Source organism: Drosophila virilis, chromosome X, assembly GCF_030788295.1.
Source record: "Drosophila virilis strain 15010-1051.87 chromosome X, Dvir_AGI_RSII-ME, whole genome shotgun sequence".
Lineage (NCBI taxonomy): Eukaryota > Metazoa > Arthropoda > Insecta > Diptera > Drosophilidae > Drosophila > Drosophila virilis.
In genome coordinates this window covers 22,953,819-22,975,042 of record NC_091543.1, presented here as the reverse complement: position 1 = coordinate 22,975,042, position 21,224 = coordinate 22,953,819, and the positions used below count along the sequence as shown (strand labels likewise).

The following is a 21,224-nucleotide window of genomic DNA, read 5'->3' as shown; positions in this document are numbered from 1 at the left end:
ATAGAGTCGAGTATCTATTTATAATGTGTTGTATATTAGGTTGAGTTAAATTCAATTAAAAACAAATTTAATCTGTAGCTAAATGTATGAAAGCCTTTAAGTTATATTTGAGACAGAAAGACAGAGAAATTCTTCATTAAAATAATGACTAAATCATGCTTTACCCTTAGTCAGAATCGAAATTAAGCTGACCGAAGCTGAACATGTTTTCACGATTGCTTTATTTGACCAAGTCTTGACGATTCTAGAGATTTCCAAAGTCTACAAGCATACTCGAAAGTACTCTATTTTATCCTTGCTTATTTACAAGTACTATTCATGCGTTACTTGAATATTTGTAGTTTAACTACGTTAAGTATAATGCTGAGCGAATCTATTAAGGCTATTTGCCTTGAAACTGATCTGAACTTCAAGCCCCGAAACACCCTCAGCTGTAATTGGGCAGCAGACGTAGTTGTCGCATCTGCCAGATACAATTTCGATATGGGAATCGATGAGGTTGCCACTTGGCCTGTGGCTTGTTGGCTTACTGGTCTGTTGGCGTGCTCGACCTGGCCGGCTCGGCTAGTTTTCATGTTTAATGGTCAAGTGTCGGTGGCGCCACTAAAAATTTGGGCTGCGGGCAAAGGCGTGGCCGGGCCATTGTTAACGACTTGCAACGCACGAGGCGGCCATAAAAATGCATTTAATGCATTTGGCCAAAAAGGAAATGTTTATGGCCAGTTGTCTGCAGTACAGCGGCTGTGGGCGGCTGCTGGCCCAAGCTGGCAGCTTAGGAAGTGTGAGAGAGAGATAGAGAGGGACAGAAACGGAATGAGACAGTTAAAGATCTGAAACTTTGTAAATGTTAAAAACGTGCAAAAGAGTCCAAAAGAATGGAGAGCGTAGCGCCTGGAGAGCGAAGAGCTTAGAGCCGAGAACTGAGAGCAGAGAGTGAGGAGACGAGAGCACAGTTGCCACATGTGCTGCAAGTGTACCAAAACGTTTGCGATATTTTTACAATATTTTGTACATTTGCCAATAATCGAAATTTATGTTTTTCACACTAAATGAAATATATATTTAAATTTTGAAATAAATGTGTGCTTAGTTGTCTATAAGTATTTAAAAACATTATTCGTATGCGTATATAAAATTGGTACCTTTTCAACGAATTTGGTACATTTTCCTGTAGTTTTTGGTACAACATGTTTTTGTCAAGTGGCAACAGTGGCTGAGAGTTGAGAGCAGGCAGGCAGCAGCAAACGATCGTCGCAGGCAGTTTATGTTCTCTGCTGCTGTCGCTGCTGCTGCTGTTGCTGCTGCTGCTGCAGTCAGCGTCGTGCCGTGTAGAATGCAACAAAGCAAAGTAAAGCGAAACAAAACAAAACAAAACAAAACAAAAACGAAAACGAAAACCGCGAATGCAAAGTGAGCAACATTCGTAATTGTTGTTGTTGTTGTTGCTGCTGTTGTTAATGTTTGCTTGTCGCTTCGCTTCGGTTGGCTGTGAAGAACAGCAAAGACAAATACAAATACAACAACAATAACAAAAGCAAAAAGGTAAACAGATCAACTCACCAATAACACACACAAAACAAAAACAAAGCGTGTCGCAGGTAAACTAATTAAGAGGTAAACATACACAACACAGCACAAGCACAGTAAAAAAAAATTAAACAAACAACACGAACAAGTGCAATTATAATTACAATATTTGTTTATTACGATTATTATTATTATGCATAAGCTAAATATAAATAGATTAATTACTTTGAAAACCACGTTTTGGAAGTCTTTGGTACTCCAAACTTTCAACGCTGGAGTCGCGGTCGCAGTCGCAGTCGCGGTCGCGGTCGCTGTTGACGCAGTTGCAGCGACGCTGGCAAGAATGCAGCTAAAATAAAAACACACACACACTTCGCTTGTTGTTGTTGTTGTTGTTGTTGTCGTTGTTGCAGTGAGAGCAGAGTCGGCGAATTGTTGTTATTGTTGTTGTTCTTATCGCACGTCCCTCAGCAGCCACGTTCAGTTTTTAGTTTTAATTGTTTTTGTTTTTGTTGCTGCTGTTGTCTAGTTCGGTTGGTTGAATGAAACTATTTATTTTGGTTCCATAAAGTATTTATTGAGTCTACCATTTGAACGAAACTAGCAAACATTGTTTGTACGCAAATTCACTTGGCCATCAGCAACAAATGACTACTCGAACAGAAACTGAAACACGCGCGCATTTTGCGGCACTTATGCAAAATGATGCGCGCGCGAGCGTCACACGTCCGCCTCATTCGGCTTCGTTTTTGCTTCTAAAATATCGACGATACGCATTTGCTTCAAATGGCGCGTTGTTATCGATAACTTTTGATTCTGTTTACAGCTGTAAACACCTATTCTGTTTGAGTACAGTGCCATTTTGAGCACAACAGTGCGATTTAATGTAAAACCATTCAGTTAACATGCTGTTAACTGCAGTTATTTTTCAACGAATTTTGTTCTTGTTATAAGTGTGTAACGTATATATATAGATAAATAGGTAAAACGTATGCATGCATTATGCAGATTTTAAATATTTAATATATTTTTAAATATATTTTGTTTCATAACAGTTTTTATTTCAACTGAAGATAAATATTTGTATGACATTTAAATAGAAACTGATGCACACAACTTCCATAGCGCCAAATAAAATGAGTGAGTCGCCCCTTTGGTATCTGTCATCATCAAATCCCGAAATGAAGTTAATTATTTACGGAACTAAGTTCATTTCCGCTTGCTAGAGGTTCTGGAAATCAAAATGGCGGACGTGACCGCAGAGGATGCTGCTAATTGGGATACGATGATGATGTTTGCGATTATGTTGGTGATCAAAATTTAAAAACATAATTGGAAATATAATTTGTAGGCCTTGATTGGGTGCGGCAAACCTTTAATTAAAAAGCGCTTTTGCTAATTAACTGTTGGTTCCAAATCAAATCATATTAAATTTACTTGAAAAGGATGCCAATTTTGACTTTATTCACACAGATTCTCGCATTGGCCAATTCATCAGCGATTGTCAAGCTGGCAATGTTTATAAATCTTCGACGCTGTCGAATTAGTTGCGGCCTTTCGTGGACACCCACTGAATCCTCCGCCTGGCTACCCTATTCGTCCCTGTCCTAACCCGAGTTCATTGCGCCTCTTAAAGCAACCAACATATTGGAGGCAATATTTCTTGGTGCGTAACGCTGTCAATTAGAAGTTGCTGTGCGTTCCAAGTCCTGACCCAGTCCAAGAACAATTCCCATTTGAGTGACATGGCAAATTAATTTTACACTAGTTAAATTAAAAAATTGCATGTCGTTCGTTTTTTTCTCTTTGTTTTTTTGCACTCCATCAAAAAAAAGTACGGAAATGTAAGCTGGCGGAACAAGGCCTTTCCGACCCGATGAAAATATATGCACATATTTACATAGATATTCGTTACCATCAAATATATCCGCCAGTCTCAAATTGATGTAATCGAATTAAAATCTAATTTTTAGGGATTCCGTTTTGGATTTTGATGCACGTCTGCTTTTCCATATGCTCTGATAATTTTATTACATTCCAGCCATAAACAGAACATGTATGCGGTACACAATTTTCCCTTTTATTCTTTTACATTTGTATAAATCTAACTTGGGGTATTTAAGATCTGGCTACAGTTGACCCGAGTCCAATGGAAATAAGTAACATGTTTTGTATATATCTATGTTCGATACTCACGGTCCGCAGCACTGGTCGAGTTGATTTAGATATATCCAGAGCATCTCAGTTATCTTATAGGAACTAAGATCGTATTTAGTAAATCGATACTCATTGATCCTTGGATGTTGTTTTTGACCGAATCGCGAAGATAAAAAAAAAACCAGAGATACCAACTTGACTAGTAGATTCCTCTCATAGAAACCTCTCACAGATCCAGAACATTTTCCATTTTATTGGTTTTTCTTTCGTATTTAAGACCTTAAATGGCGGCTATTCACGAGTTCAATTCTCTGAGGTAAGAAGTAGCACAGCTGCAGCATAGAGGGTATGACAGGAAGTAGAAATGCTTGTGAAGGCAGTGCAGCGCTTGGAAAAGAGTATTTCCTATTCGGGCACTTCCAAATATTGCAACCTTTTTGTTTCAATTCAATTCAAACCGGGCGCTGAATGCTCGTAAGCATTTATCCGCAATATGTATTGAAAAAGGACACCGGGACTTATCAACACTGGCAGAAAAAAAGGTGGATAACGTGTATAGCCTATGTGAAGCCAATTTGACTTTACAGATTTTAAAATAAATATGTTGGCTGATTATATTTAGATAGATTTATTGAAGTTTCTTGTAAGCATTAAGCCAATTGTGAATTATGTAGTAAAAGTTATCATTTAAAGCAAATTAACACCCACAAATGTACACAAATACCTATTTAGTGTTATTTCGGAATAAAATTTAAGAAAGGTGAGCCAGCAGTTTTTAAAATATAGCTCCAAATATATTATTGTTAGTAGTAGTATATGTATAAGTAGGTATATACTTGTGTTAGATATGGCTAGGTATATTTCGATTGTTTCACTTAATGAAGACTTTTTATAGCCTTAAATATTTATGCCTATGCACACATTTTTCTTTCCCATCTCCGTTTAGGACGCGTGAATTGTTTAACTCAAACTAAACTAAAAGTGAGAAGGCAAATAACTTTTCGCACAGTGTAGCCACAAAATGTCAGTCGAAGCCTTAATTACAGTTGCACGTTGACAAATCTGAAAGTTTGCAGCGATGCGCATCAGAATGAGAAATGTTCGATGTCTGTGTGCAACAGGTGCTGCATCAGTTTTCAATGGCAACAGGAGAAGCAAGAAACGGCTGTGGAATATAGAGGGGGCCAGCAGGGAGGCACATGTTGCATGTAGCATGCGCTCGCATTGCAATCGTTGATTGGGCTGACTAATTGGCGTTGCCAGGCTCCGTTGCACTTCTTCCTTTTGGTTGCAAAATGATGCGAATAATTCCTCGAAAATGCAACCGCACCTTCAAAAGCATTTGCGTGGGAGCTTCCCAGAAAATTGGGCAACTTTCCTTTGCGTTTCTTCCTTTGCAAATTACAACTTAAGCAGAAATATTTCATGCTTAATTAAATCAATTTTTTGGCTTGTAATTCGATTATTCTTGAATTACACAAAGCAAAACCAGCTTATTGCTAGATATTTAATCTAATTGATATAAGAAATAGTTGAAAGTCAAGACATTTTTGTATAGATATGTTTGGAAAAATAGTTTAAGCTTCAAATGTTTGTTCGAACAGCAAAATTTAATGTCAACTTTAAACTCTAGTATATAAAGTTTTGCGACAAAAATAAATTCATTTTCAAATTTTCGCGTTAACAAAAAAATAAATGAAATTAAATAAATAAAAATGTTGGCAACTGAAACGAAGCCTTGTTCGCAAATATTTAAAAGGATTAACCCTTCAAAGACTTGTACAGCCTAAGAAACAAATCAAAATATTGAAAATTGATTATAATTGAACTATTTTGTGAAGCGTAACTATAGTTGACAACTTAGTTGTCGTTTCATAACATCCATCTGCGCTGGCTCCCCTGCCAAGTTGTGTTGGCGTAAGCTCACATAGATTCCAAAATGGGTCGAGTTACCACACAGGGGGATCTTACTTATCAATTGTCATAATCATTGCCAGCTTACTTATTTACGACTCACCACCGCATTTGATGCTCATGCTGCTGCTGCTCACTGGCCCCCACTGCTTACCAGGTGAAGATGACATGCGTCATTTGTGTCCGCTCCAGCAACAGCATCTCTACATGCCAGCTCAACTTGTGGCTTGGTGCAGTTACATAAATAGACAAAGATTAGCGCACCGGAGGGTATAATGTTGATGCTTGGTGCTGCACGTGGAAGACAACTTGAGGCACTCGCCAAGGACACTTCTCAAGTTGCGTTTTAGATCTCCTTTCCCTCCATCTCTCTCTTTATATAAAAAAAATACATATATATGTATATATTTATATCTCAGTTGATTGGTTTGTCATCATCGAGACGCTTGTGCACTTTGAGCGCATTTAAATATTAAAGTCATACATAAATTTAACCATAAAGTTACAAGCTGACTTGCAGGCAGCAATTACATTTATGACTGGCAGCGAGCTTAAGCGGCGTATGCGTATTTATTATGCGGCGCGCATAAAAGTATGCTATAAAATTGTGTAAAATTTTCAACTTTCGCACCCACAAGCACGCACACACACAGACCACGGCCATAATCTAACGCGTGTAAGTACTTAAGCGCCACAATAATGTCAATCTAAGCTTTTGCAGCAAGAACTTCAATTTGTCGTACAATCTACCCAATGTCAAACATAAATACTTGCGAATTACGACAAACCCACTAAATATACCCTTGTCTTATAAGTAAAGGGAAGAGATCCATAGATATAAATATACATAGAGATAATATCCTCGATACCATAAGGTATATATTTATAGTTTGATTTGAACAAAATCAACAAAATCTTTTCGCCGGTCTCTTTCTATACAAATTTGCATGGAACCGGCTTTCGACTGCGGGCAATACATATGTCGGTGTTAGCCGGATCGGACCAATATATCATACAGAATATCATAGAGTTTTTGTATGAAAATCTTGTTTACCGCTTCAAGATATCTGCAATAATATTGGCATTTAAAACCTTCACTGTGCATCTGATTTGGGAGAAAATATATATAAAAATAGTATAGGAAAAATCTGACAAAAAATGTTCAAATTTAAGGCTGATCAATAGAGGAATCCATTGGAGACTCTTAGCCTAAAATTGTGGGAGATATAAAATAAATTTATAAATATATTAAAACTGTTCAAAACGATTATAACAGTTTTGTCTAAATAAGTAAATAAATATAGCGCACTTTCAAATTATGCAGAGTGTTTAAAGAGGGCGTGTTTAAAGTACTTTGAGGCATCGAAAAATGCATTTTTTTGTTGTGCTGGACGAACTATATGTTTCGTATGTTCTCAATATGATGATGAATCAAGATAATAAAACTGAAGCCCCAAACCGCATACAGCCGAAAGCAATGCACAACGATCGAAATTTATATGCGACGAGGCGGCGTTTGGCGATATGCGTGAATTCCATTTCATTTCATTCGTATGCAAATATTTCTCTTATCCATGGCGAGTGTGAGCATTGTTGTGTGTGTGAGTCTTGTTGTGCGGGTGTGACGCCATTTTGTGCTGCCATTGAGCGCATGAAATGTGAGCGCATATTTTTGTGTTCAAGTCTCGGTGTGTGGGTGCGTGCCTGTGTTTTTGTACAGTCAAGCGACCAAAAATTCAGAAAGCATTCAGAGATCCAAAATTACTTACAGTAAAAATTAAATATGAATTACATTAAGGTCAAGGTTCTTATCCTAGCTGTTTATCACAAAACGTTTTTTAATTTCCCCCCAGTACACACCGCCCCAGTAAAATCCCGCCCACTCTCACTTCCACTTCGTCGTCTGCCATGCTGCCATTAAGCACTCCACACAAATTGATAAATTAATGCCAACGATATCGACACGTGTTTGTGACTCTTTTGCCTTCTTGTCGCTGGCTCCGCCCCACAATTATTATGGCGTTCCTATAAGAGACACCCCGGAGACAATTAACATGACCCGTTTATAAACCATTGAAATACGAATATTCCATTGAACCAAAGCAGCCACCAGAACAGCACAATTCAGAGGTGTCAAACAAAAGTTTTTCACCCACCCACGGCAAACGCATTCAATTGCGTGGTTAGGCTGTGCTGTGAGGCGGGGTTGGGTGTTGTTGTTGTTGTGCGACGAACTTGGGCGTGTGAAACTCGTTTGCCTGCAGCTTAACATTTCATATACAGACATCATACACTACGATAACAGCACAGTATACGACCTCCATACCATTTCCATCTTTTCAATCTCCATCACTCCGTCGAATTGTTTGCCTGAGTGAGCTGTTGATTGTGTGCTTGACAAAAAAGAAAACAGAAAACAAAAAAAAAAACAACAAAAACACAAAAAAAAAATTAACAAAAACAACAAGCTATGAACGACTAAGTAATGCTCTCTATTCGCACAAATTATTTGGTATTCCAAAGCATATTTAAAAAAAAAAACTAGCTTGTTAAGGACTCAACTTTTCATTTAACAAATATTGTTTTAACTGCGGGCTTAGGGACTCGTAAATACAAAAGTGAATAAACAGTTCGTACACACTTTCTGCACACAAAAATTGGCCTATGTTTTGTTGGTAAAGGGTAAAGCCGAGTTGATGCTCTACACAGAAAAGGGACTCTCGCTTGCTCGTTTTACGTTTTTCTTTGTTTGACGCTTGCAATTCTCAACAAGTTGTTGCTCCCAAATTGAGAAAAGCCATTTGCAATTCTAGTGTCTGTCGACAATAAAACAAATCAAATATATAACAAATATTGACCAATAGCCAGCTTTAAATTAATATGTTATATAAAGTAATTAACGGACGATTATTATGCAAAGTAAAAAAAGTGTCACTAAAAAATAAACATAAATTTTAACATTAAAATCTATATATTGTGCATCGAGTGCGGGAAAATTTTTTGATCAGACCCGTTAAGCATTACCTAAAGGAAGAAATTTCCCTAAGCACATTAATATAGTGTCAATAGAGATTAGGTCTAAGAACATTAAAGGAATAGAGAGATCGTTACTCTCTCTCTCTCCCTCGTTCTATCTCACTCTTCCTATATCTCTCTCTTTCTCTAGATAGCTATGACTGGTGTCTCTCTCACATTGTAATAGGAAAAGAAAGGATCTCGGACTCTATAAAGTGCATATGTACATGATCAGAATCAACTGGCGAGGACATCCAGGAGTTACTTTTAAATAAAGAGATACCTTTAAAAAGCATCGATAGCTTACCCCACTTCCATTAAATCGATAAGAAGAGACACCAGTTGTAGTAAATGGAATCTCGCAGTGTGTTCAAAGATACAGAGTATTTCATTATTGCAATATAGAATTTCAGCGTTAGATTGATTTAATGGCAGCTCGGCGCTGGGTTCACGGTATCTTCCTCGAGCACCACCGACTCTGTGGCAGTCATCCTTGCTGTAAATTATCTGCTTGCATTCATGGGAAATCGGAACTGAAATCAATGTGGATAACAATTTTGTGCATGTGGTGGGCTGAAATCAAATTAATTTGGCCACACAATCAGAACGCAGCGCACGCACGAAAACACCACGAGCCACAAGAGGCAACAACAGCAACAACAACAAAGGTGCAACAATCGCCTTCATTGCGTGGGGGGTAGCTGTGCAACCGGGCAACCGGGCAGCCCGTGGCACAGTCCGCATGATGTTGATCCAATTGGTTCCACAAGCAAGCAAGTCAAAACAAGTTGAAGGTCAGCGCCGACACACAAGCATCAAATTTGTTATGGCTACAAGAAAAATGGGTGGCAAACAAGAAAAACACAAATGGGGCTGAGATAATTAAACTCAAACTAAGCCCCAGCAGAGAGCCCAAACTTAAGATGAAAATGGCCTCAAATGAGACGAATGTGCACTTCAATTTGTTTACGTTTTAGAACTGTTTATGTACAGTGAAGCTTCTCCTTTATATGCTAATTGATTATTGTAGGTTAAGTTATTTGTGATGTTACGTCGATTTCTTAGACTTCAATTTGAAAGCTTTCTATGTCAACTAAGAAAGGCGTCTCCCAATGATTTAAAACATATTCAATAATCAGTTATGTTGAGTTTGAGTATTGATTAATTAATTTTAATAAATTTAAATTTAATAATGCTTCTATACAACATTAGACACCCAATTTCCACCTGGTTGGGTGAATTTTTCATAAATATATGAAATACATCTTCAATACATTGTCTACAATTTTATATAAGTATTTCATTAGTTGGTTGTAGGCAAATACCATAGCTCCCAGTTCATTGTATAGAAAAAAGAAAATTTACTACCGTTAAAGAAGTTTTCCAACCAGTTTGCGTGTACTTTCACATCACAATCAGTCAGTTAGGGAAATCCTATTTACATACAGTTGAATATTGTTAATAACTTTGTTTTAAGTTCCAGAGCTCTCAGCTGTAAGGCTTCATTCATTTATTCATTATTATGGATAATACTTGGAATAAGAGACATAAGTACATATAAATTAGGGATTTTATTTCTCATCTTGCAGAAAAGAAATAACCCTCATTAATATTTACAATTGGGCAAGACAGACAAAACAAGAAGCACACTGAATGGGGGGCGGGTCGTCTTCGAGTTCGAGCCACAGACAACAAAGGGGGCTGGCTGACCGGGGCTGACCGAGGCTGACCGGAGCTGACCAGGGGCAAGCATTCAAAACGGCCAAACAATAACAAAACACATTTATGAAGAAGTGTTTGATGTCGTCGTTGGCAGTTGTTTCTCTGTTGGCCAAATGAGAGTCTTCCAAATGGATGAGTGCGACGTGCGTTTAACTGAGAAATTGAGAGGCATCCAGCAAGGGTTAGGGCAGCGAGTACAGCAGGGAGCAAGCAGACGTGCCTAAAGCTACAACCGGTCATAAGAGCCCCACTACATCCACATCATATACAGTCGAATGTATGCACAAGTTCGTTTGCCTGTTCATCTGTTCTCCCCCTGCCGCGCTCTGGCTGCCTGGTTGTGTGGCGGTCAGCTCACATTTGGCGCATCATTTTTCTTCATTGCAATGGCCGAAAGCTGGCCTATAACCTTACAACCCACCGACGAGGTCGAGGCCCACATGAATCTCACGTGCCTGTCGCGTAAATTACAGACAAAATGTACGTAGTTGTTGCTTGGCCCGTTGACTTCTCATATGATGATTTGCACAACTACACAGATGATATATGGTTCAAATAGGAACAAAGAGGGAAATGAGACTTAAAACAAGTTGCAGTGCCCGAATTGTACAGGACGCCAAGCATACCAAGTACTGCTTGTTTAGCCTCACAATATGGAAAATTCACTCTTGAAAAACTTCATTGTCTATTGTCCGATCTATATGGACTGTATTAGACCAAGGCTATACCTCCAATTGGTATCCAAAAACAAAACATGTTCTGTATATATTCACACATTCTAAATATGTCTCGATCTCATTTGATATTCAAGTTATGCTTAAAAAACGATGAATCCAAATCGATTTTTAGCACTCTCTTCAAGGAGTCGAAAATAACGCACTCCGCTTATTAATAATGTATTTCCAATCGACATATACACAATATCGTCGCCTGGGGTTTTTATGTTTTCTGTGAAGTGTTGAGAGTAAAAAAATAACACTTCGTTGAAATAACTTTGAACGTTTACATTAGTTCAAAGTGTTTCCTTATAAGTGTTGTAAGAACACACAAAAGACAAGTGGAAAATTGTTTAGTTCATTGTGCTGGGCATATTATATTAGCTTGTGGATGTTTTCTTGCTTATAATCTTATTATGCAAAAAATAATATACTTATATAAAACAAGAACGCAACGTTATCTTTCTCTTAAAAACAACTGTCTTTATTAGATGAAAACAACAATGAGTATTCACAAAAAAATTAAGCTTTTCTTTCTTTGTGTGGAACTTTTCATTATTTCCAGAAGTAGTAGTAAGAGTAAAAAGTAGAAGACATCGAATAAAAAAATTATAAACTCAATCTAGATATGGTATAGGGTAATATATATATTAAAGATGAAGCCTTTAGCTTCTATATTTGACACTGTATTTTGTTTTTCATAAGCCCATTTTCATTGAAAATAAGGGAGTCACTGTCAATCTTCATCGATTTGGGCAAGTTTCTCGGTCGCAATATACTATCTGAGCAACTTAGACTAACGCTTGACTTGACTAAACACAGGGAATCTTTGCCAAAATTGCACATGGAAATCAAAATAGTTGGCTTGTGAGTGGAATATTTAAAATTTAAACTTTATGCTGACCAGTTGGCGCTGGCAGCGCGTAAACGTGCAACCAATTATCCACAAAATGTATGCCAAATCGACGGAATCCAGTGTAAGGGTCTGAGTGCGTGTGCTAGTGGGGCATGGTCAGTAGTTAAAGCGGCCGCAAATGCTTTAAGACGAAAGTAAAAAAATAAAGTGGAGCAACATTTAAGGGCAGCAAACGACATTTTGACTGTCAGCTGCGTCGTGCGTGCTGCGATTTGTGGCACACACGTACGGGGCAAGGCCATTAAGTGTAAGTTGGGATCCAAGTAGATTAAAATTGAATTAAGCAAGCGCCAGAGACAGCGGCTGCGGCAGCGGCAGCGGCAACAAAAACTTAAATGTGCTCAGCATATGGAGGCCTCAAATGATGACGCCCAATGGTCACCACTGAGATCCACACAAATAACAATGAACTCCAAAGACGAGCCAAAAAGTTACCCCAACAAGGACAAAAGTTTATCACTGAATAAGTTTGCTGTTTGTGTGTGTGTGGGTGTGTGTGGGGTTGTGCCTGTGGGTGTCTGTGTTAATTGCAATTTGCTTCATCATGTAAGGGGTGGAGGCGGAAGGACATTGTGCAGAATATCAATTGAAAAGTTGCTGTTGCTGCCGCTGTGTTGCACGAAACGTGGCCAAAATTGTTGCCGGATGTGATGAATGCAACGCTATTCAAATACAAGTTCGCCCACGCCACGCCCACATGGGATGTGGGTGGATTTCAAATTAAATTATATCGCACAATTTGGGAAGTTGTAATGAGAAATGAGGAAGGGGGCAGCAGCAGCAGCAGCAGCAGTAATAAATACGATGATGACCATGATGATAATGAAGATAAATTCAATTATTTGCGTTTGGAGGGGGCGACCGCAGAGTGCCAAGGCTGAACACAATGCAGGCGGGATAATCAACCGCGTTACGCCCCTTCGCTACAGTTAGTTTTTCCTCAATTGGCAGCGGTTTAGCTCTAAATTAATTTTCAAGTGACCAAAAACCAAAAACAAAAATCAAAGCTAAACGTTGAAAGTTTTCCATTATTGAGCGAAACTGTGACTTGGACTCGCTTCAAACTCTGGCAATTCAATTTGGGCACGGACTGACTGACTTTTACAGCTCGACAGATTCAAGAGAGACACACGACAGTCTTTAAGTGCTTTTACTGGAGTGCAATGACCAGCTAAATTAATCGATAGCATTTTTGTTGGGGTCTGGGCTAAGTGTTAAGATCCACACAAGACAGCAGCAGCAGCAGCAGCAGCAACAGCAGCTCCTCCCGAAAAATAGCTTTTTGTTCGTTTTATGACTCCGGCAGATGATTAACGACAGTTCAATTTTGGCCCTTTAAATCATCTGCGGAATATAATATACTCGGCACACACGGCTACTCGTAAAAACCGAATTAATTCATTAAGTTCATGAAAAGACTTGAATCTCGTCAATAAATTCAAATATTATTTGTGATACGATAGCCAGCCTGAAAGTCCTACAAGAATGTTTGCTGGTTCGGTTACCCATTCGACCCGTTGCCTCACCTCAAGGTGCGGTACTACTTGAACCTAGTTTAAGGCTCGGCTGCCCTTTCGGCAGTCACAGCTTATTGTTTATAAATCATTGTTGACTTACTAAGAATAATGTTTATCTAGCCATCCTGTATAGGTAGATCTTTTAGAAATAAGTTCTTGTCTAATTGGACATAACTTCTCACATGTGCAGAAAAGTTGAACCTTGTGGCTCCCTTTTCACCACATTTGGCGTTGTCCTTGCGAAACCATTTGAATCCAGCTTTTGTTGAAGTTGGCCAGAGTTTGGAAGTATCTCGCTTTTGTTGATTGTCCTGGGGGAGAACTGGCCCCGGCAAACTCGATTAGGAGAGTGAAAACATCCCACTTCTGCCTATTCATGAATTGAAACTCCCGCAGCGCATTACGCACTGGATAGCTTGCTGCATTAGAATACCCTTCCCATTGTTATAGCAACAAAAAAAAAAGAACAAGAGTCCTGTCCCGACTAGGAGATACCCTGAACCTCGTACCGAGCTACTTGGAGCTTGGAGCTGACATCCAAAGAGTGCAATATGTTTAACCCGTGTATACTTCAACACAAAATTTGGTGTATATATATCCATTAACTTTCAAGTTATGATTGAAACCGATTTCTAAAATCGATTTTGATCGTAAGCTTTTGTTTACGCGGACGGACAGACTGACAAGCTAGATCTACTCAGCTCGTCAAGGATGAAGATGAGTCCTTTCCTGCCCGTTACTTACATTCGCAGAAAGTATTCTGCCCTTTTTACATTTTTTCAGTATTAAAACTAGGTATATTTATCAAAAAAAAAAAGCAATATCAGTCATAAAGTAAGACTTGTTGGGGTTGGCAATTGAGAATGTTGATAAAAGCAATTGACAAACGAAAAAGTCTCTCGTGTACCATCCAATGGAATATCAATAGGATTCCTATGCAACAAAAAGCTTTTAACCAATAGACAAGGACATACACGCACATATACATATATATATATCAGGAGTTGTGTTTCATCACACCTGTTATCAACAAATGGGACAGGGTACGCACACACATTAATCTTGTGCGTTGGTCGGCCAGATTAGAAATTGCGCTCCAGCGAGTGGAGGACAAATGAAACGCAATGCGAATTACGCAGCGAGGCCAGTTTGGCCATTCCACGTCACGGGATGTGGACAAATCAGTTGGCAGCCAAAGCAAAAAAGGAGTCTCTGCCTGTGAGTACTCAATGAATGCGACACGGACACCCATTGCCAGTGTCATTAACAGCATCAGCCTGGACAGCAAATTATCCGGTTTCCGTTTTGAGCGCAATACACTGTCCCATCAATACATTGGGGACTGTAATAAATATGTCACCTGCCGCCACTGTTGTGATTGCGGCTCCCTTTGATGGTATAAGTATGAGTATGAGTATGAGTATGAGTATGAGTATGAGTATGAGTATGAGTATGAGTATGAGTATGTGTATGAGTATGAGTATGAGTATGAGTATGAGTATGAGTATGAGTATGAGTATGAGTATGAGTATGAGTATGAGTATGAGTATGAGTATGAGTATGAGTATGAGTATGAGTATGAGTATGAGTATGAGTATGAGTATGAGTATGAGTATGAGTATGAGTATGAGTATGAGTATGAGTATGAGTATGAGTATGAGTATGAGTATGAGTATGAGTATGAGTATGAGTCTGAGTATGAGTATGAGTATGAGTATGAGTATGAGTATGAGTATGAGTATGATTATGAGTATGAGTATGAGTATGAGTATGAGAATGAGAATGAGTATGAGTATGAGTATGAGTATGAGTATGAGTCTGAGTATGAGTATGAGTATGAGTATGAGTATGAGTATGATTATGAGTATGAGTATGAGTATGAGTATGAGTATGAGAATGAGTATGAGTATGAGTATGAGTATTGGCACATAATTTATCTTTACCTCTTCTCATAATACTGTTTGGGTAAGCTTTACCATTTCTTGAAGCAACAGCAAAAACCACCGCTGTTTGGGAAAGACGCAATTCATGGAGCTTAATGGACAGTCATGAATTTATTTTGCGTGGTTAGCAATTTGTGGAAACCTCAAACAAAATGTTTTTAATGCAGTGCTAGCCAAATGGAATTGATTTCATCGAGCATTCAAAACTTGCGGCTAAATTTAGACACAATGCTTTAAAACAGCCCAGTGGGTGCATGCCCGTGTGTGGGCTTGTGGGCGTGTGGACGTAGCTTTGCATGTGGCATTAAGGCCGAAATCTTGACTTAAAGGGCATAGCGTAAGTAAATTGTTTTGCCCACTGGCTTCAAAGTGCGCCAAATTTCATGCCCAATTAAATGTATATAAAGATACGGCTTCGACCCTCGTCACCTTGGAGGCATTTGCCATCATATTTGAAAGGAGTTCAAATACCTATGAAAGGGCAATGCCAGTTGGCACGCAAACAACTTGTGACGCTTTGATTTATCAGAATTCAAGCATTGGCACAAGGTGAGAATTCCGCCGTCCAACAATTTAGTGACAAGAATTAACACCTAAAGCAACTTAAAAATACATGCATTTAAAACTGTTTGTGTCTTACACATGCATAAGCATTATTTAGGAACTATGCAATTCATACCTTTTAAATCATAACCTGAGGCAAGGCTTATTTACTTTATCAGCAGTTACATTTTTCTTTCATGATAATTATATTCCAATAGTTGCATATTTATACACTGAACAATTAAATCACAAAATCCCGTCTTTCTGACTATCTGAACAGTGATCAATGCACAGGACAAACTGTAAGAGCTGGAAAGAAATTTTTACTATAGCGTTTCTTTGGGTCCAATGTGAGGGGTTTTGGAAATTCGATCTTCGTTTTGGAGTCTTTTGAATTTAATTAATTCATTTGTGTGCGCCTTAAGTTGGCACGAATTAAAAAGTCAATTACCCCATTCATTTTTAGCACCTTATAAATTCTTCTGTGTATAAATAAAGCGTAATCTGGGGGCCGGTTTTAGTATTTTGCTATTACTTTGTAAACTAAACAATTGATAGGCATGCACGAGAGGGATAGCAAGCACATAAATATGTAATATACACAGATAATACGAGATCTGAATTTAATTTGACAAATATGTCGCCTAAGCTCAAGTAACTAGTTAAAATTTACTTTAATATGCGCTTCGGCTTTTTCACAGTGTACCCCTTTGCTGACCCATAAAATCTCATCAGACGCTTGCTCAAATGTGTGTGAAATGTTGAGCTGAGGCATCACCCAAGCAATTTGGCCAACATGATTTCGGTATTTTAACTCAGAGCAGAGCACTCAAAGCGAATGAGTGTTGAGCGCGCTCTTTGAACTAGCTCAAATTGGTTTGCAAATTCCATTAAATTATATAGAAAATTATTCAACCTAAGTATTAGCAAGGAAATCCTGCATGGCTACGCGTAATACTAATGGCTCTGTCTGGAGGAGCCTTAGCTTATAAGCTTGTATATGAAATCAGAACATACTTTTTATTCAGCTATAGAGATTGCAGTTAAACTAACTGTTGAGCGACTAATTTTAACTTAATCTCCCCAGCAAGGAATATATCGAATTACAGCTGCACTGATTCCCAAGAAATATGCTTATCACTGCAATCGGGAGGCTCTCAATCATTTGCTTGGCAGCTCTGGCCCATCCGAAGTGTTTTGATGAAGCGTTCCATTTAATTGCTCATCATCATCCGAGCAAAATGGTGTGGCGGTGGTGCGAAGTGGTTAAGGAACTCTCCTGCTGTGCTTTTGGTCATTGAACTTTGACGTGTCACCCGGCAACCCCAGCTGTTCGAGTCTTTTTTTTCGTTATTTTCCTTCTAATACTGACGGCATACCAAGGTCATAATTATGTCGAGCTATTCCCATATACAAGCTCTCGCCCAAACCCATATGCACATACACACTCACACACACACATGCACATGCACACACACTTGCGCACATACACTATCATTGACATTTGTAATCTGCCATCATCGGACATGGAACACGATTATTGTGCGTTCATTTGTGGTTATGGCGTCGCTATCGTGCTTATGGTGTACATTCCCTTGTACCCTGCACAAGGGTATAATAAGATTGACAAAGCGTTTGTAGCGCACAAAAGGATGTGCTTGGTTGAAGCGCTCTTCCCAATTTGAGCCACGGATCGGATTACTCTGAATTCTTCAATTTAACACTGATTGAACCAAAACTTGGCTTGAACCGAACCATCGTAAGTTGTTGTTATACATGATCCTTATGCTAAAACATTTGTACAGGGCATCTCCTAGTCAATCACTATTCTGCGCAACATTCTTGCTTGCCGTGTTGTTGTTCTCGCTATTGTTGTCCACGTGCGCCGTTAGCTGGCTAATATTGCTGAATACATCAATTAATCGAGCATTCTGTGGAATCATTTATCCGACAGGGGCACTAGTCATCGTGCTGGTAATTTGGCAGCGGATGGGGAAATCAATGGTTGGTTCCCAGGGGGAATGTTGTGTTAGAAGCAATTAAAACACATGGACCACATCCAAAATAGATACAAATATACTCGAACGTATACAAATGCTATAATTTGTGTACCGATTCGCATTCGCCATTCTAAAGATTTGCACTATCAATCGAAAAAAAAAAAAAACAGCCACTTAACCGAGGTGCATTATATTCAATATTATTCAGGATAAGCACTTTGCATAAATACTTTACCATATTTCGATGGAACTGAGAGGTCGGCCCTATTAGCAAAGATTGTCTACAAAAAAAATACATACATAGCTCATGGATGTGGAAAACCAGGTTTACGAAGAGAGCCTTGTAGCAATAACAAATTTGTATTTATTTTATTCATTTTTTTTGTTGCATGCAAACACGGCCTATACCCTTCAATCACTAGAGACCCTGGTCCTGTGTCTGTGACGGTGATTGTGACTGGATTCGTGTTTTGCGTGCTGTTAACAAGTTTAATTAATTCCTTGGTCAACAAGTCCTTCACTTCGCACAGCTCCCACAAATTGTGTTTACATGTCTCGATGTTTTCTGCGCACACTTAGAAATAATAAAAATAAACAAACAAAAGTACGAATTAATTATTTTCAGCAAAAAGTGCGGTCGAGAAAGTGAGAGAGAGAGAGCGCGAGAGAGAGAAAAAGAAGCAAAGAAAAGAGCACACACTCTTTAAATGTACAAATGGAAATGTACTAGAAGAATTAATTGGCTTACACAAATATAAACATTCCATCTATATGTATAATACGGTTTGTTGATATAAAACTAACTGACTGATTGACTAATGGACTGCGTGACTGACTGACTGACTGAGTGACTGATCGGCTGGTTGATTCATTACGGGATTCATGAATTGACCCAATAACTGATTGACTGACCGGCTGATTGATTGGTTAGAGGACTGATTGACTGACTGGCAAATTGATTGACTTAAAGACTGATTGACCGGCCCACTTATTGATTGACTAAGGGACTAATTGACTGACTGCCGGCTTGATTGACTTAAAGAAGCATTAATTAACAGGGTGATTGATTGACTAAGGGTTGATTGACTGACCGAAGGCTTGAATGCTTAAAGATGATTCACTGATTGATTGACTAACTAGCTGATTGGTTGACTTAAGGACTAGCTGACTAATTGATTGATTTAAGAACTTAATGACTAACTGAATTTCAAATATAAAACGGAAAACTAAAATTATATTATTGTATTTTGCCTTCCGTTCGAATTTAAATCATATATCCTTGCTCCAGTACACCATTCGGTATTCAAGGCGAACTCAGAAATATTTCATACACATTTCTAATTGAATGTGAGCTCAAATTTGATAACATTTTTGTGGATGGCGTGCAGGTGTGCTAATTGCTGACCAGGCGGTTGCCAGCCAGAGGCATGGATGGTTGGGGTATCGTCGGCCGTATGGTTGCCAGGCAACGACCCGGCCAGGTAGTTGGCGTAAACAAAAGCGAAGCCAACAGTAGAACCACAACAAATGAGCTAGAAAAAATGTGCATAATTTGGCGGGAGGCGTCGCTTACGCAGCTGAAATTGTGTGTCCGCAGCGAAAGAGCAAGCAGGATGTCCTTCAAGGATGTGCGAGGTGAGTGGTCATTGGGATGGTAACCGCGAATTGACCCCTGTCCGGGCTTTCAGATCTGGGCGAGCATCTCAAATTGCTGGGTTTTCCCCGAGTCTTTCCGCTGCAGGCGCTTGCCACGCCGCACGGCAACCTGGCGAGCTTTCACATCGTTGCCGAGCTGCTGCAGTGGCTGGCCGGACTGCTGGAGCCGGGTGCTGTGCTCGCCGGCGGCGTGGAATCGGAGGAGCAGCGTGTGATGCTCATACGCTCCGCTACAGAGTTTTTTCTGACCAAATCGGCCATACGACTGAATCCACGCAAGCTGTACGCGGCGGCTGCCGTCAGTGCCACGGAACTGCAGAAGATCACGCGACTGCTGATTGCACCCACGCAAGCGGAGGAGGGCGTGGATCGGGAGGAGGAACGCGAGCGCGACCAATATCGCAGTCTCAATCAGGTGGATATTGGCGACAAAATGGATGAGCTGCGTCGCGCTCGTGAGCTATCCTCGGACCTAACACAACGCGGCGCCGCCCTCTTCGATCTACTGTCCAAGGAGCTGGTTAACAAGGAGGCGCGCCTCGCCCAGGCGCAACGTCCCATGGAGCTACTCGGCGTGGAGCGCACCATGAAGAATGCCATACAGGCCAACCAGCTGAAGTTGCAGTCCAGTCGCGCCCAGCTGGAGAATGCCCGCGTCGAGCTGAACGCACTGAAATCCAAATTGCAGCGCAAGCGCGCGGAACTGGAACGCACCAAGCAGCGGCTGGATGCGCTTCAGAAGATTCGGCCCGCCCATATGGCCGAATTTGAAGAGTGCGAAAAGGAGCTGCAGCAGCTGTTCCAACGTTACTTTCTGCGATTACATGTGCGCGATGCGCTGCGAACTCAAATGGAGATGCGCACCCAGCGCCGTGCCACGCCCATCTCATCACCATTGCTGCAGAAACCGGCTGAGAATTCGATGCCATTTATACCGGAAGGCCTGATCGAGGACGATGACGACGACGACGACAACGATGATGATGAGGATGAAGGGATGGGCAGCGGATTGGCGCGTGAGAGCTCCTTTGGCCTAGACTCGGAAATACCAGATATACGTGACGAGGATCTGATCCTGCAGCGCAGTAGACTTGCTAAAGCCGGCTCAGCGGCGCCGAGCAAGCGTCCCGGCACGGCCACCTCACGCATACGTCCCACAACCGGACGCACTCGTCGAGAGACTGCAGCGGCTGCTGCGGCTTCCTCAAGCGTTGCACCGGCCACACGCAACGGTCGCAATGGACCAGGCAGCAGCATGCTCAACCGCCGCGACGAGGACGACAGCAGCTTTGGCAGCTCCGACAGCGAACTGGACGTGGGTGACATAATGGGCATGAGCGGGCTCAGCGGCGCCGCTGGCACTGGCGACGATGAATGTGAGTATAAGTCCGAAGGCCTTAAGTACACTTAATCCTCTCTGTCCCATGTCTGAGCAGTCGATCTCAACTCCATCGACGACATTAGCATATCGAAGCTAACGGGTGAACTGCCGATGCGACCCAAAACAGCCAGCAAGCCGGAACACCACAGCGACGAGGACTTCTAGCCAGATCCAATCAGATGATGAACTGATGCACTGATGCACTGATGCACTGATG

The 21,224-nt window shown here is 40.3% G+C and overlaps 2 protein-coding genes across 4 annotated transcripts in view; one reads left to right on the top strand and one right to left on the bottom strand.

The window, feature by feature from the left end:
- Ac13E (Adenylyl cyclase 13E) overlaps positions 1–2,278 on the bottom strand; it is a 65,866-nt gene extending 63,588 nt beyond the window's left edge. The window contains exon 1 of one of the 2 annotated variants that reach the window (XM_015170947.3): positions 1,561–2,278. The gene's annotated coding sequence lies outside the window, so the exon portion shown is untranslated. The remainder of the gene's footprint in view (positions 1–1,560) is intronic. The other variant, XM_015170948.3, reaches the window with a different exon arrangement.
- Cluap1 (clusterin associated protein 1) lies at positions 1,286–21,182 on the top strand. Of its 2 annotated transcripts, XM_070211291.1 has the most exons (4): positions 1,286–1,542; positions 19,359–19,605; positions 19,659–21,002; positions 21,063–21,182. In XM_070211291.1, exons 2-4 carry the CDS (start codon positions 19,398–19,400, stop codon positions 21,170–21,172), a joined length of 1,662 nt encoding a protein of 553 aa, XP_070067392.1. In that variant the 5' UTR covers positions 1,286–1,542; positions 19,359–19,397; the 3' UTR covers positions 21,173–21,182. The 2 variants fall into 2 exon arrangements, with proteins under 2 accessions (XP_070067392.1, XP_002055394.2); XM_002055358.3 differs by lacking the exon at positions 1,286–1,542 and having other exon boundaries at positions 18,969–19,605.
- Positions 21,183–21,224: the final 42 nt, after the last annotated feature.